Below are 17,517 nucleotides of genomic sequence, written 5' to 3'. Positions count from 1 at the left end.
TAACAACAACTGGTTGTTATTTATAGCTAGGTTGACAAAATTATTGAAAACTGAGCAGGAGTTGTAGCTTTTTACCAGGAATACAACATAGTGATAGTAATAAAATAAAGTGTCAATCCATTTTCATTGGTAACAAAAAAAAACAAAAAAACAGCAACAAACAGTCTATGTCTAGCAAAAATTATAAACACTGAACAATCTAAAACTTGTTAAGCATTTATTCTATAAATATGCAATTGGCAGGGAAAAGAATTAACAACAAATTTTCTTTTCTTCTTTTGCATACTGTCTGAGCAATTTCATGCATATAGTCTTCAAATCAAGTAAAAATGTGAAAAACGCATAAACGGTGCAGTTTGCAAGTTTTTAGCAAATATGAGAACAAAATGAGTGTCTCATAGAGCAAAACATTTTAATGTTAGTTATTGATACATATCTTCAGTTCTATATATTTATTGAACTGAACACACTAAAATATCAATCATAACAACTACAACCAATAACAAACTTGTTATCATACAAACTCAAAATTTAAAAAAACCCAAGATTTTCTATATTTCAATGAAAAATATAGAAATTGTAACAATTTATATGACTTAAAAGATATAGGAAGCTTCCATTTTTTTTCATTTAACTTTTATTATAATGAGTTTTAGTTATTTATTTTTTCAAACAATTCAACTCTTTAAATATTTTTTTATGCATAGAGATAAATTGACATTACAATACCACCAACAACAACATTTCAAAGGCAAACCATTCTGGTTTTCTTATTTTTTTAAAATTCCTTTCTAAACATATTTGTTTCAAATTACTAACAGCTTAATATTGTATTTTTGAAGATTTTCAAGTTGAGAATAAGATGAGTATATACATATATGCACAAAAGGCCTTGAAATCATGGTACCAACAGTGGATACTCTGTATATTCTATATAACAAGAACTGGATATTTTGTATATTGGTAAATCCATCTACATGTAGGTAGTTATTGGATTATAACTGTAATATTAATTGAAGCAACATTATTAGTATCAATGAAAAATGAACCAGCAACATGTCTGAAAGCTGAAAACAAGAGTATTATCAACATATGTTGTGATGAGCTGTTAATATAGAAATTGATGTCAAGTAAAGTATTTGTGCCCAATATTATTGTGGTGGGACAGTAAATGTCTATGATTCACTTGTGTATGGAGCTGGTTTATATATGTCATACAAACATCTTCCCCAAATGCATATATTTATATGCATGGATGTACATGCACATATATGTATTGCTTCACACTTTCTCACAAACCATACTTATCTATAAGTTTTAGTAACAGGCCCTTAAATAAAGAAAAAGTTTTCTTTATGATGTATAAGAATTGAGCAGATATAAATGTCTTCATATATTAAATGAATAGAAAGACATTTTGTGATGAATGGGATAAAAAAATAAAAACAGAAGATGAAAAAGTTTCAATAAAAATTAAACATTTTTTTTGTTGTGCAATGATAGCGGTTTAAAGAAGAGCACAATAAACCTTTTAACTCTTCAGATCCACTTAATATCTGTCTCCTCTTCCTCCCAGGCAAATTTACTTTGATATGTACATTAAAAACAACAAGAAATCAATAGATATTTCAATAGTTCTGGCTACAGACCAAGCATCAGTAGCTGACATAGAAGACAATAAAGCGCGAACCCAATTCTTTAAACCAATTCACAGGCACTGAATATCATGAAGAATTAAATAGAGTAGTTTTTCATAATTTTTGTTTTTCACTGGAAAGACTTGTCACTTTTTAAAATTTTTTTTTTTTTTAAATTTCAAGTGAAATATCTTTATAATAATTACATTTAAATAATACTTTAAAAATGATAGAAAAAAAGAAATAAATAAAAAGCATTTCATAAAACATTTTCAACAAGCTATATACAATATGTTCAACTTTCTTTTATGGAGGGATTACCTATGTAAGATACATAGGAATATATATATTTATATATATATATATATATATATATGTCTGTGTGTGTGTATGTATGTATGTATGAGTGTGCATATATGTGTGGGTATATATGTATATATTCACACACACATACATTTAAGGTCATATAACTTGAAATGCAAAGGAAAAAATTTGAAGAGCAAAAATTTCATTAGTTAAATATTCAGTAACTTATGTAACTAATCAATTAGTTTGAGCCATAAACTTATTTTATTATTTAAAAGAAAAGAGAATAAAATGAGAAGAAAGTGATTCAGTTACTTTTTGTATTTGCTTTAAAGGACTAGAAATTCCTCAAGCATTAAAAGTTTCATTGAAACAACCAATTTAAGTATTTAGTACAATAAATGAATATTTGCTAAGTTATATTTGATATTCAGTTCTTCAATGTAAGTACTTTTCCACTGTTTTGATTCTAGCATTTTTCAATAAAAGAGAAGTTGGTTTATTTGCCACTTAAATGAAAAAAGAAAGTAAAACAGTAGTATTAGTATTTTGCAATTGTTGTAGTAAATATTTTTCAAAGATAAGAAGGATATAGAGAAATAAGAAAACATATCAAGAAATTTAATAAAAAAAAGTGCTTTCAAGAACTTCATAGGAAGTAAATATTTATTGCCAGAACTGAATTTGGTTGTGCAAGAACTTACGTGTTTTTAAAAATTTTAATACAGAATTTCAAACTGTTAATTAAAATCTGTAACAATTTAATCAATTAACTTCCAAAGAATTAACAATATTACCTTATCAAATCTTTGTGTTATTAAAAATTTCTTGCTAAATAGCTATTCCTAGTGTTGATAGATAAATTTAAAGAAGTACGCAAAAGACTAAGTGAAGAACTGTTGAAACCTCACATATGTATTCAAGCCAATAAACCCTTAGCTCTTCCAAGCCACACTGTTACAAAATTTAGGTTTCTGTCTCCTCTTAAGATTCTTAAAAGTTCATCTCTTACATTAGGCACAATGCCACAAATTTAAAAGTGGAGAAAAAGAGAGTGAGTGGCACTCAAGCCTTTCTCAAGAGCATTAGCAGCAAAAGAGAAGTGTACTTGTTTCAGTTTTGTTAGCCAAAATTGATTAATACTCCTCAAATTATGGTTGAGTAGCAAAAGATTTGATAATATATATAAAGAATTTCATAGGTTATTTTTATTAATTTCAATTCATAAGTAACATGCTATGTTTATTTTTCATTAAAAAGAAATCAATATAGAAAGAATTTAACCTAGTTTGCTTCAAAATTTTGATAAAATTTTTATATCCTGGTTAATGATATAATTAGATAAATGATATTAGATAACCAGCTGTAATAGATTAATTAATGTTTAAAAAATTTTTTTCAAAATAAGTTGGATAGAGGAAGTGTATTAGATACGTGAAAAAGGATAATTTCTTGAATCTGTTAATCAAAAATTAAATGTGGATGGAGAAAATAAATAAAAATTTTATTTGATTTCAATTTAACATATTTTGTTATTTCATCTTTCTCTATTTTTTCTGTTCAATAAAGGCTTTTTTTTTTTTTGTAAATGAAATAATATTGAGCTGATGACCACTTGGCTGTGTGCCGTTCGAAGGTTGTTTTTGGACAAAAGATTGAGTGAAATTTTTCATTATCAATATACACAAATGATAACATCATTTTGGTGATAATGTCTAAATATTTCCGGATTCAGTTGAGTTTTCCTGTCTCTTTCAAATTTCATTCTCAGAAGGAATTTTTGCTGTTTGATTTTTATTCAGAGTTTTATAGGAACAATTCCCTTTGATTAACATGTGCTATTTGATTCACTCATCCCTATATAGTGAGACAGATTCAACAATCATTATAATTGAATGTTGGCAATGGAGTATCAAATTCAGTAAAAAGAAACCAACAAAAAATATAAATTGGTTTTCCTAACTTCTCATGCAATAATAATTTAGCAACATTTTAAAATTAATTGAAAAAAGAGCATTTTGTAGAAAAATCTAAAAGAAATAAGATAAAAATCATACATAAATAAAACAAAAGAAAATCTGAAAACAAAACTAATTTGTAAGCATGCTTATACATTTTAAAAATAATTTTTTTCTTAAATGCATATCAAATAAGACATATTTTGGTTTAACTCTTAATTGGGCTGTTAATGAAAAGCAGCATTTTAAACATTATTGCTATTACTAACAAATAAAATAATAAATTAATAAAATGTAAAAAACAACAAAAACAAAACAAAAAAAACTAAAGTTTTGTAACAAGAACAGGATCTTGATTTTGTACGGAATTGAGAGGTCTACACCTGTTGAGTGGGTCAGCTCCTCGAGCCTTCACTGAACCTTTTACTAAACTAGCATCTGGACCCCTGAAATTCTCTGGGTTTGGTCCTTTTACTCCAACATAAGATGGTCTGAAAAAGTTAAATAAATAATTATGAATTAATAGAAAAGGGAATAAGTTTAAAAATAAACTAAACAACTAGCTATTTCCAAAAATTGATAAGAATATGCCAAAAGGAAAATTTTAAAAACTAGCAATAGTAATGATGTTGATTTTATTGGAAACTTTTTTCCTAATCATAAATTGATTTTCAATTTCTAGTGTTTCTTTTAAACTTTTAAGCCTGTCATCAAAATTAAGTTGCTATAAATCTGCTTTGGTAGTATTCAGATTTGAGGTGTCATTTTACTAAACTGTTATGTCAATTCTTCAGTGAATTTGTCCCCCATATTGTTCTTGTAGTTGTTCTGTCACATAATTTAATGATCTCAGAATTGGACAAGATTCGAATCACAAAGCCCATGTCTTTTAAACACAGTTAATATTATCTTTATGTGAATTTAAAAATGAAGTTTTTAGATTGGACTTAGAAAGTTTGACTCACAGATGAAATAACAAAGTGTTTAAATCTAAAACAGATGTTTAGATATGTGATGACAATGATGATAATGAAGGTAACAACAATGATAATGAGTATAATGATAATGAAGATAATGATAATGAAGATAATGATAAAGATGAAAATGATGATGTTGAATCCGGTGATGATGGCAATGACAATGATGAGGGTAAAGACAATGAAGATGAAGACAATGATGTTGGTGATAAATAACTATGATGATGAGAGAAACAGTCTAGCCATGTAAGACTTCTGATGACATGCTTGCAGCATGTGAAGAATATATTTAAAAAAATGGATTACTAGAAAGTACAAATTGTACAATAATTTAGTGTTTTATATGATAATACTACCAGCATTCATACCAATTTTATAGAGAATTGAATCAGTGCAGAGGTATTATGGGGACATAAATAATTTCTGATATAACAAGCTCAGAGCCAATGGCTATGTGATTCAGAATTTAGTCCATCAGGTACTGATAAAAAGAAGTACAAAATCAAATATAAAAATGAAGCCACACAGGTAACTTCTTTCTTTCACTGGTTTTAGCCACTGGACTGTGGTCATGCTGGACTACTGCTATCAATGAGATAGTGTAACAGTTTGATGCAATATTTGTTTTAGATGTTTGTGGTTGACAGTCTCAAACTGGAATCACTGTAGAATGGTTTCTTTTAAAAGACTATACTCTTTCCCATGGAGCAGATGGATATCTTAGCTACTATAGAAAATGAGATAAAACACATTTCTAAGAACCAATTTAAAGTTCAAACTACCTTCACAGAAAAAACCAAAAAAAACTCTGTTCTCTGTTAATCATCATCATCATCGTTTAACATCAGCTTTCCATGCTAGCATGGGTTGGACGATTTGACTGAGGACTGGTGAACCAGATGGCTACACCAGGCTCCAATCTGATTTGGCAGAGTTTCTACAGCTGGATGCCCTTCCTAACGCCAATCACTCCGAGAGTGTAGTGGGTGCTTTTACGTGCCACCGACACAAAGGCCAGTCAGGCGGTACTGGCAACGGCCAGGCTCAAAATGGTGTATTTTACATGCCACCTGCACAGGAGCCAGTCCAGCGGCACTGGCAACGACCTCGCTCGAATGTCTTTTCACGTGCCAGGAAGGTGACGCTGGTAACGATCACGCTCAAATGGTGCTATTTACGTGCCACTGGCACGGAAGCCAGACAGCTGCTCTGGCAACGATCACGCTTGGACGGTGCTCTTAGCGTTCCACTGGTACAGGTGACATCATGATTTCGCTTTCACTTGCCCCAACAGGTCTTCACAAGCCGAGTTTAGTATATATATTTAATATATGAACAATATCAAGCTTATATATGAACAATGAATGTTAAACTAATACATGAATATTTATCCTAACTTGAAGAGCTCCATTATTACTTTGACTTTTTTCAACAGAAAATGATTTAAATTTTTAAAAATTACCTGAATAGATTAAGTGTATAGAGTAGATGAAACTTTTCTACAACTAATGCATTTAAAACTTGTAAACATACTTATTTTCACTATAAAGATTTAGACAGGAATACACTAAACCAGAAGATGATTCTAAAGAGATTTTGAAATCATGATTATCCAGTTGCTGATCATATACTTTATCAAGCTGCCTTTTTAAATCCTACTGTTCCAAGCCCAATAATCTATCTTTGCAGTAAGATGAAGTACTTTTGTATACACAAAATGGATGGTTTTCATGTGCTGAGTGATGTTATGCATAACTAGCCTGGAGAATGTATACGACCCTAATAGCTTTAGATTATTTCATGAAATCACTACACAATAAGTGCATGAACTATTATAGTATGTTCAATACTTGTAAAAAATGTCTTAATCTTGTTGTAAAAGAGTTTGAGCCTAATTTACTGTGTCAAGCAAAAACAGACACAGTAAAAGCAAAACTTGAAGTATAACACTTTAACATATAGGACCACTGTTTTCTTTGAATTTTAGTGAATGTATTTAGCAGCCATACATGAACTATTTCAACCATAGTTGTATCATCATCACATGAAAATGAGGGGCAGGGATAAGATTATTTTGTGAGAGCTTTGTGGTATTTGAAGAGGTCACAATTGTTATCTAACTAGCAATATATCATTAGAGATTGTTGTTTTATATGGGAATAACTTGGCAGTAATGCAAAGTTATGAACTGAAGTTTAGCTGAAGCTGTCTTGACTTTGGTTCACCAAGGAGTTGGTGACATGGGTGCTAGTATTATACTGATACAATTGAATTATATGAACTGCTACTAGCATATGCAGTTCAATTTTATAGAGTTTCTCAATTAGAGCATTTAACAATAAAAAAGAGTAACATATCTCACCTTAGGAATGGTATCTAATAAAAAAAACAATACAAAATACAAACAGAAAAAGCAAGTAACATTTAAAGATTTTTCTAATTTATACAACATGCAAGAATGTTCATTCATACTGACAATCAATCAACATTATAACAATGAGTTTTTTTAATGATAAACAATACTTACAAGAGGTTTTTATCCATGGGTCCAAGTCTTAAACCTGTATTGGGGCCAGCATTTTGCATTCTATAAGGAGACATGTACACCTGCTTCTCAGAAGTAACCACTGTATCACATTTACTGCAACAAAAGAAATTTAAGAGACGTATGTTAAAAATATAAATGACAAGAAACTATTTGTTATATACTCAACTACAAGGTTACCTAATTCATCAATAATATCCATTTTAATATCTAGTGCAATATCAACTACTATTCAAACAAGATGATTGATTTGTCACATTTGTCACACTTATACAAAATAGAGAGATCATTCAATATAACAAAAGAAAAAGAAACAAATAAATGATCTGAAGTTGGTTTTAGTTGTTGCAATAAATTATACTCTAGAAAGGTAATTGAAAAAAAAAAATAATTATAGAATTAGTTCAGAAGGAACAATTTGTAGCACAGTTTCTTTGAACTAGAGAGAGATATTATTTAAAAGTTAGAAGCTGAAATGAAATATGACTACCAAGAAAGTTGAAAAGTAAAATTTACAAAGTAACTGAAGAGTTTAAATATTAAAAATCAAATTCTATTTAAACACATTGATAATTTAAATTAAATTTTAATTTTAGAAGTAATATTAAATAGAGCATGTTAAAATGATCAGTAAAGAACTGAATGAGAAAATAAAAACGTATAGAATAAAACATATTCCATACAAATATTCTTTCAAAATGTTAATATTATGTTATTATAATTGCTGTTAACTTCTATTGATTTGGTAAAAGGATGTATATATTTTTTACAATAGTAATACAGTTCGCTGTAGAATTCACAACTTTTGAAACTGCATTAGAAACATAAGTGAGGTGAAGAAGCTACAACTAGGAATCAAAAACAGAATTATGAGTTTAGTTTATTGGGAACTTTGTGTACACAACTACTTAAGATCACTATTTCCTAATTAAAATTCTATGAGCTAGTCTTGTTTAAAAGATGCTGTAACGCTTTAACTAAAGTCTGAGATTTTCAAAGTGTATCCCTTTAAAGCATATATCTCTTTCTAAATATAGCTTGTATTTTTTTTTATCATAGTGCCTCTGGATAGGTTAACATTCTCCAGTAAGATATAAGTTCAAGATTTATAGGCTTAGGAGAAATGATAATAGAGAAATAAAAGTACCCCGCTCCCAAGTGAAATTATTAAAATTGGCAACAAGACTCAAGTAGTTATAGACTTGGCTGCCAGGAGGTCAACCTTTATTCCTCCAAAGTTTCAAGTTATCTAACTGGCTACAGTTAACCAAGATTATCATCTGTTTCAATATTGCTTGGGTTTTATCCAAGAGTACAGGAAATTACTATAACAGATCCTGTTATACAGCACAAATAGCTTTTATATTTCTATATTCTGACACTGATACAAATCTCAAAGCAAAACAATATTGCTTGGGAGACACTTGATTTCATATATAAGAGGAGTGAAAATATCTATTACATAAAAAGACAATCCCCCACCTATCCTTTATTGCTCTTAATTAATAAGTAAATATTTTACCTAGAATACCCCAAAGAAATAGTTAGCAAAATTGTAAATTCAGAAACAGAGCACATAGTATTTTGATGTTTAATATTTAAGAAACACAATTATTATTATAAACTATTTAGGACTCTTAAAAATAAATAAAGAAAAATTCAAATATTATTTTTGAATAAAAGCAGACAAATAGAAAGTTTTTAAAAAAAAGTTATTACACATATTTGAGAATAAATAAAATCATCTATTTATTTTGCAAAAGTATTTTGGATGTTAAAAAATGGTTGAAATTCAATTATTTCTATTTGATTTATCACAAATCAGTTACTTCATTATGGTCTAATAACAAAATGTATCAATAAAATAAATGATCTTTTATAAGTGTGAATCTCGTTTAAGTAAAATAGTCCTTCCATCTACCTCTCATGCTTTCTCTTTCCCTGTCTCTTTTGCAAAAATACAAATATGTACATGAATGTGTATGAAAATCTGTTACACTCAAATACGTTCTTAAGTAATGATTTATAATATTTTGGATGGTTAGTTGATGTATATATATATATATATATATATATATATATATATATATATATATACATACACATAAAGAGAGAGAGAGAGGGAGTGAGAAAGACTGAGATATGAGTGTATATGTGTGTACATTGTTAATCTTTTTATACAAGGACTAGCAACAATTTGATACAGAAATGGAAAAAAATTAGTAAACAGGTTTAACAAAGCAGTATATAGACCAAAAGCAATTATTACATTTTTTCCTTCTATTAAAACAATAAATATATATTCCAATTGTCTTTCTCTCAAATGATGATTTATATGTATAAAAAAGACACCAAGAAAAACAATTCAAACTACATTTCTGCCAAAAACAAATATATAAGCAAATTTATTAATAAAATGTTATTCTTTTTCTACACGAAACAATACTTGCAGTGTATGTGCCACAATTAATTTTCATATTAAAGCAATAAATCCTAATTTGAAAAAAAATTGTAAACATTATTATTATCATTATCATTATTATTACTACTAATACTACTACTACTGCCACCACCACTACCATCATCTTGCTGTTTACAAACTTTAATTCTATGTATAAATAAATGCACCATTTATAATATGAAGTTATAAACTGTTAACTACTTTTGGAAAAGCTTGAACAAATACTGCCACCCGCTTGTGTTATATATCTCTCTCAATATATATGATGATTTAATTTTTGCCTTGATATATTCATTAAGATAAACTGTTATGTAATAGGAACTGCACATTATACAAGAATAGAGTTTTTCAATAACACTGACACCAAAAGAGTTTTGTTTATATATGCAATAAGAATTCAAATATTTCTCTGAAAAATTAATTTAAAATATCATATGATTTTGTAGGTATCATTATTGTAAAACAAAAAAGTAAAAAACACTATTTTAGATCACATTACAAAGAGGCCACAAAGTGCAAGGTGTTTCAATGTATCTCAACACCAAATACAAAATATTAGTGTGGCCAACAGCAATCCTGTTCACCATACTAAGAGTCAATATACAGAACAATAGAAAAAAACTTATGGTAAATGAATGAATAACTTTTTTTGGTTAATAAAAAAGACATATTCTTACCAGAAAGCCATGCAGAACACTTAGATATTAAAGTGTAGACAATACTGAATAACACCATTTATTAAAGAGATTCAAAATGGCAGTAATTTTAGTTTCTTTATATTATGGGAATGCTTTTTGCATGGTGATAGAGTAGAAATAACTGTTGAATAATATGTTTTAAACAGTTTTTATTAGGTAATTTATTAATAATGCTAAAATGGTCAGGATGCACTGATATATTTATGGGAAATATGATCATGTTAAGTAGTTTTAAATGTATGTATATGTATCTCCATGAGAGAGAGAGAGAGAGAGAGAGAGAGAGAGAGAGAGAGAAAGAGAAAGAGAGAGTGTGTTAAACAAACGTACATAGAAAGAAAATGAATAAAGAGTTGGTTCAGAAACTGATTTATCTGAGCAATATGAAGCAGAATGAAGTAAATGGTTTAATTCTGTGATATAATTTAATATTCATATGTTGTCCCAGTAATAGACTGAAATTAGGATAATTATGAAGATATTTGTCAAGAGTATGTTGATGGCAAAATCTTCAGAAAGAAAATCTGGAAAGGAACAAACACATGTATATTAAAAAAGTCATACTTTTTGGGGCTACAGCCTATCATCTTGGCATATAAAATTTCTTTAACATATAGATCTACACTATGCTTTGATTTTCGATCAACATTGCGTCTTATTCATGAATATGAACATAATACCAGATGAGTTTTTGAATGCAAAATAATTGATAGAAGGGAACTACCAAGGGTAAAGCCAGTGGTTAAATTTAACTCATCATGCAAAAAATTACTCTGCCTGTACACTGGCAAGATAGACAGACCAATAGATTTTTCACTTTTTTTTTTTAATTGATGAATCCAATATGATGCTACATGCATATACAGGAATAAGATACCTGATGATAACCATGGTTCAAACAGATCAAAATAGAAGAGTTTTATATATATATAAAAGTTTGTCTTCAATGAGGAGGTTAGTAGTCTAAAAACATAATATGAGATGCTTCATATAAATAGGATCCTGAACCAAATATCATATTTAGCAAGCTTGTGAAAGTGAAATATAAAATGAAGTTAAAGCCAAGCTTATGTAGATGTGAGATGATCTGTAGTGGGTGCTAGATAAAAATAAAAGGCTTGTTATTTAATTAATTGCTAAGACTGAGTGATTAACATCATGGGGAGCTCTTTTGAAAAGGTTTCTCTTCTCTAGAGTAACAGCAACCTGGTAGGATTTATCATTTAAATTATGGAACGTTATTTTTGTTTATGGTGCATAATCAAGATTAAAGGGTAATGAGTATGACCTTTGCACTTGAGCTTCAATACTGGTGGGATTCATATAGTTGATGCTCAGTTTGTATATTTGCAGAAAAAATGAAGAGTAAAAAGAGAATGCTTGGGGATTGATGTTCTGGACAAGAAAGAAGGAAAAAAGGTGGGTGGGGGGATCTATCTGGTTTGGTTGCCAGCATTTCAGAAATTGAAGTTTATCATAAATTTTTTTTAATTTGGCACATTAATATACTTTTCCAAGCTGAATTGCTGGAATTATTTCACTTTTTGCAGCAAAATGTTTTAAAAAAGTTATAGAGGTTTAAAGTTTGATAATTTTCACCAAGTCAGGAAACAAGATTTGGAAGGTGTCATTTTGTGCATGACTGCACATTTTGTCAACATCCTGAAAATAGCATAAGTTGTTGAGAAAGAGTAAACAACACATCTTTTGTAGTTTTAAGCATTGTGATAGCACGAACTTAAAAGATTTATCCCAAAACATTATTTAGTTGTTATTTTTAGCACACCTCACAACCACCTCAATGACAAAAAGTAATGAGTAAACAACACATATTTTGTAGTTTTAAGCATCCAATATGCATTTAATGCGATAACATGAACTTAAAAGATTTATCTAAAAACAAACATCTTGTTGACCAGTTCATAAATTTACATGCTCAATTGTCAACAGATAGGTAGAACAAGTGCTTTCAATATATTTGCCAACACGTGCTTTCTCACAGACAAAAGAGTTCTCATGTTCCACTTGTTACTATGGAAACAGAAATGAATGCATTTACCCAAAATTTTCAAACTTTAATTGCTAACAACTCTTTATTTATTGATTTATAGCAAAAATGATTTTCATGTCATTCATTAGCCTATAAAAGTGTATCATTACACTGAATATGAAATCAATTCAAACAGAATTGATGCTGGCAGCCAAGCTGAATAGATCTGGGTGGGGGAAAGCAGGGCTTAAGTATGAAAAACAGCATGAGTTTCAAGAGTAGAAGAGACTAGTGTGTCAGGAGGAACCTAAGTGGAAGTGGTATACAATTGCTACTTTTAGAAGAGCAAAGGTTATTTGGGTAATAAGAGAACAGGCAGAGTAGGGAAGCAGTGTATCTCTTGGTCAGAACTTGTGTCTTGGTGACTGAGCCTTCACTAATATAGATATAGTATATAGTCTCTAACCTTCTTTTAGATGTTAGTGTATGTTTGTACCATCAACACCATCCCAAATATAAGAGCACTATTATTCCATTGTTTAACTTACTAGAGATTTATAGAAAGTCTGTAGCTGAAGCATTTTCTGGCCTTGAACAAAAAAAGACAAATCTTTCAGATGGTAATTTTTTGTCTTCAATATTGTATATTGTCTGGAAAACTCATCATTGGAGTTAAGTAGCTTGTTCACTGGCATAAGAAATTTATAACTACATCTGACAGTTAATGAGTCTATTTGTTAGTAATCATTTCTTTCTTAACTATCAATGAGTAAAGTAATCATGCTCTTTAGTGCATTGTAATTAATATTTGATTTAATGATAATATATTGACAAGGAGAAATCTAAACTTCATCATTATAAATAAGGATCAGATTATAATGAAACTGGTAAAACATATAAGACACAAATAAGTCATATTTACTTGCATTTACTATTGAAAATGTCTTTTCATACAATACAAATATTTTTCTTTTCAGTTTTATTAAATATATTTTAATACATGAAAGAGAGATAACTTCACAGATAAATGGGGAATGAAAAAAAATTGTTATTTCTTGTTACTTAGCCCCAAGTCAACCCTGATTGAATCAGACCTATTATCAAAGGTATTCTAGTTGTGACCATCCTGCCTTTTCTTTTTCAACCATAATATATCAAGAATTACACTATCCACATGTCATTCCTTTTTTTAACAACCATTTAAATGAGATTTGTCTGTTTTTTCCAGTAAGTCAAGCAAGATTGGCTTGATGTACTGTAAATTACGGGAAAAAAATTTTGGTTGTTAACTAATGGATCTTTATTGGATTGATTGATCATTATAATTGTTTCTCCAAGAGAAAATGCCTCTGTTGTTCCTTTCAGATTGGAGGTATGGGTTTGGTTTTCTAGAAAACTGATATAGACAGATTCAATTCTCAAGCAGAAAATTAAGTAAAGGAATTGATTGCAAGATTCTGGGAAGTGAGATATAATATATCCGACAGTAAAAACATAGACAACGTAATTAATGGTAAAATGTTTTAAGTGCAAGCAAGTGGTTGATGCAAATAAATTCCTGAGAAGTAATTGTAATAGTGAGAAGTCACACTGTGCTGGACTAGAAAAAGAGGACATTTGTATTGAGAGGTTTCTCTATTAGACAAACAACATTTACTTGGATGTAACTAAAGCAGATGCAATATTTCTCAGTATGATGTCTTTTTTTATTAGATAGCCCAAAGAGAATCTGTGTTACAATGTTATTGATACTATAACATTGTAAGCCTTTATAGATTAGATGGGGTTTATAATGTTGATAATTTATTTCAACTTCTATGGGTTGATGTGTGTAGTAAAATGAAAAAAGGTAAAGTATTCCGAAATGATGGTGAGGAGAAAGAACTGGGAAAAGTTTTAGAGGTGAGACAGGGGAGTATGAGGAGGAATACAAAAGGAGAAAAGATTAGATGGGGTTCACAGAATATGTTGTAAAGTGTTAGTTACTAATCAAAGCTAAAGTGCTTTCTGAGTTTTGGTAAGGTATATATATATATATATATATATATATATATATATATATATATAATTCCAGGTTAAAATGGAAATCTACCTTTGAAAAAATTAACTATAGTACAAACTTGAAGGGCTCAAGTAATTGGCTGAAAATTTAGTCAAAAATTTGATAAGCAACTGAAGTCAACAAAATTAGCAGCAAACTGAAAGGACAATATTAGCTAAATAGCTCAATGCACTCACTCTCAAGCAGTATCAGGCTTAAACAGACAAAACTTGTTTTTGTTTGTTTTTGTTCTAAACATTATATCAAGAGAAATAATTGTGAGAAATGAGAAACAAGATTAAATATTTTTCATTAAAATTATTTGAAGTTAAACAACTCAAAGAGAAAATAAATGTTTATTTGGTTGCTAATATATGTAAATAGTATTGCCTATATTAAAATCATCATTATTATAACCATCATCAAATAATTTCAGGAATTAGATGCTATAACACAAAATACACTGGAGTAGTGTTATCTGGGAACAGATCATGAATACAAAAAAATTAATGTGGTTAAATATTTAAAAGGTATAAAGGAGTGAATATATAAAAGTGTGCATGTGTGTGTGTGTGTGTGTGCCTGTGTGCATATTGAGATGTGTGTGGAAATACTTTAAATGGCTTCCTGCCTCTACCTAAGAATAATAATATCTCAATAATTAATTCCATAAAATTCCAGAAATATTATTCTGGGTTTTTGACCTATATTTTATCTGGAATGTTTTGTTTGTTGATATGTAAAATCTCAAAATACTACAGCTTGAAGCATAAACTCTTATATCACCATGTCAGATCACAGAATAATGAATATGAAACAAGCTACAAGTCTGAATCGTTGTCATCATCATCATCATCATTTAATGGTTGTTTACAATGCTGGCATGTGTGGGATGGTTTGATAGGATCAATGAGACACAGGGCTGCATTGTGCTCCATGCTTTGGCATGGTTTCTAAGGCTGGATGCCCTTCCTAGTGCAAGCCACTTTACAGTGTGTACTGAGTGCTTATTTTTATGCCACCAGCACTAGTGAGGTTACCAAGTAACATGCAAGATAAGAAAGAACAAGAAAAGGGAAAATGCATTTTATACTTCTTTATTTTAAATTGCTACATAAATGACTATACTATTCCTATAGATTTCTATTTTTTTCGTCACTACATACATTATTTCATATCTTCAGGCATAACATTTGAAGCAAATCACAGAACTAGACTTATATCACCAGCAATTAATGCCCATATTACGGTAGGTTATTTGATTAAGAAGCTTTGTTTGCCAACCATGTGCTGAGGTTCAGTCCCACAGCATGGCACCTTGGGCGAGCAACTAGTATAGCGCAAGACCAACCAAAGTTTTGTGAGTGAATTTGGTAGATGAAAACTGAAAGAAACCCATCACACACACACATGTGTGTGTGTGTGTGTGTATGTCACTCTCTCTCTCTCGTCTTGACATCATGCATTAGTTATAAAGATGTGTCACTGTAATACAGATGGCATCTTTCATTTGTAATTTGCTACACAAGCATGTCCAGCAATAGGGAAATAATACTTTTCTTTGAAACAAGTGAGGATTGGTGACAAGAAGGGCCTCTGGCTGTAGAAAATCTACCACATCAAATTTCGTCTGATTCATACAAACGTGTAAAAGTGGATGTAAAAAACTTAAGAAGATGATGATGTATGTGATAAGTGAAATCTAGCTGTTATTTATTGTAAGTTGAATGACTGCATAAAAGTTTTGATTTGTTCCTGCTTTTGTAGGCTGAAACTGTTGACACCCTTCATGTTCATATTCATGCATTAATAAAACTATTTCCTCCCAAGAAAGTAATAACTACAGTTTGTAGACAGAAACTGAAGGAAGCCTGTCTCTCTTTCTCTCTCTCTCTACACACATGTATGTATGTATGTGAGGGCATGTGGCTAAGTGGTTAGGGCGTTGCACTCATAATCACAAGATCATAGGTTCAATTTCTGGACTGGGTAATGCTTGAATGTTTTTAGCAAAGCACTTCATCAGATGTTGCTCTGTGATTACTTTGACATCTGATGTGTAGCACAGGGTGCACTTGTATAGGCAATGTCAATTTGATGGAGGGAGTGAGCTAAACGTGCAGCACAAACACTTGATCACTATATACAAATCATCTGTGCAGATTGTTCAGCAAGAAATTGTAGAACTCTCATCTGTCATTTATGAGTCCATATGCATGTGAGTGTCTCCTTGTCTTGACATTGTGTGAAAGTTGTAAATGAGTGTCACTGTCATACAAGCAGTGTTATTCATTTCCAATATTCTGCAGAAGCATGTCTGGCCATGGAGAAATATTACCTTGTTTTGGAAACAGGAGAAGGTCAGTGACAGGAAGGGCATTCAGTTGCAGAAAATCTGCTACAACAAATTTAAATCCAACCCATGCAAGCATGGAAAAGTGAATGTTAAGATGATGATGATGATGACGATAATGAAATCAACACTTGGACAGAATTTATAGGTTTTATTGTTAGGAATGTTATGTTAGTGAATCCAGACCAAATTTTCAGTGATGCACTACTACTACTACTACCACCACCACCACCACCACCACCACCACCACCACTACTACTACTACTACTACTACTAATAATAATAATGGCTTCACATATTCGCAAAAGGCCAGTAACTTTTTGGGAAGGGGTTAGTTGATTACATCATTGCCAGTACTTGACTTCAGTGGGATTTGAATTCTGAATGCAAAGAGCTGGATCAAATACAGCAAAGCATTTTCCCAACATTCTAATGATTCTGCTAGCTTGCTACTGCTGCTACTACTACATTCATTACTACTACTACTACTACTACTAATAATAATGATAATAGTTTCTAATTGAGATATAAGGATAGCAATTTTCAGGGTG

The 17,517-nt window shown here is 30.2% G+C and overlaps 1 protein-coding gene across 11 annotated transcripts in view; it reads right to left on the bottom strand.

Moving 5' to 3' along the window:
- Positions 1-203: 203 nt before the first annotated feature.
- The window catches only part of LOC106869314 (uncharacterized), a 157,096-nt gene continuing 139,782 nt past the window's right edge, over positions 204-17,517 (bottom strand). For 8 of the 11 annotated variants that reach the window (XM_014915002.3, XM_014915005.3, XM_089362358.1 and 5 more), the window contains 2 exons: positions 7,406-7,519; positions 2,579-4,392 (listed from right to left, as the gene is read on the bottom strand). In XM_014915002.3, the coding sequence (XP_014770488.1) occupies positions 4,227-4,392; positions 7,406-7,519 (280 nt within the window). In that variant the 3' untranslated portion in view covers positions 2,579-4,226. Of the gene's footprint in view, positions 2,453-2,578; positions 4,393-7,405; positions 7,520-17,517 lie in introns of those variants that run through there. The other 3 variants (XM_089362377.1, XM_089362388.1, XM_089362420.1) reach the window with 2 other exon arrangements.

This window comes from Octopus bimaculoides, chromosome 1 (genome assembly GCF_046866305.1).
Source record: "Octopus bimaculoides isolate indiv1 chromosome 1, ASM4686630v1, whole genome shotgun sequence".
NCBI classification, from domain to species: Eukaryota; Metazoa; Mollusca; class Cephalopoda; order Octopoda; family Octopodidae; genus Octopus; species Octopus bimaculoides.
Note: the sequence above shows the minus strand (reverse complement) of the source record. Positions and strands in the feature narration are given on the sequence as shown.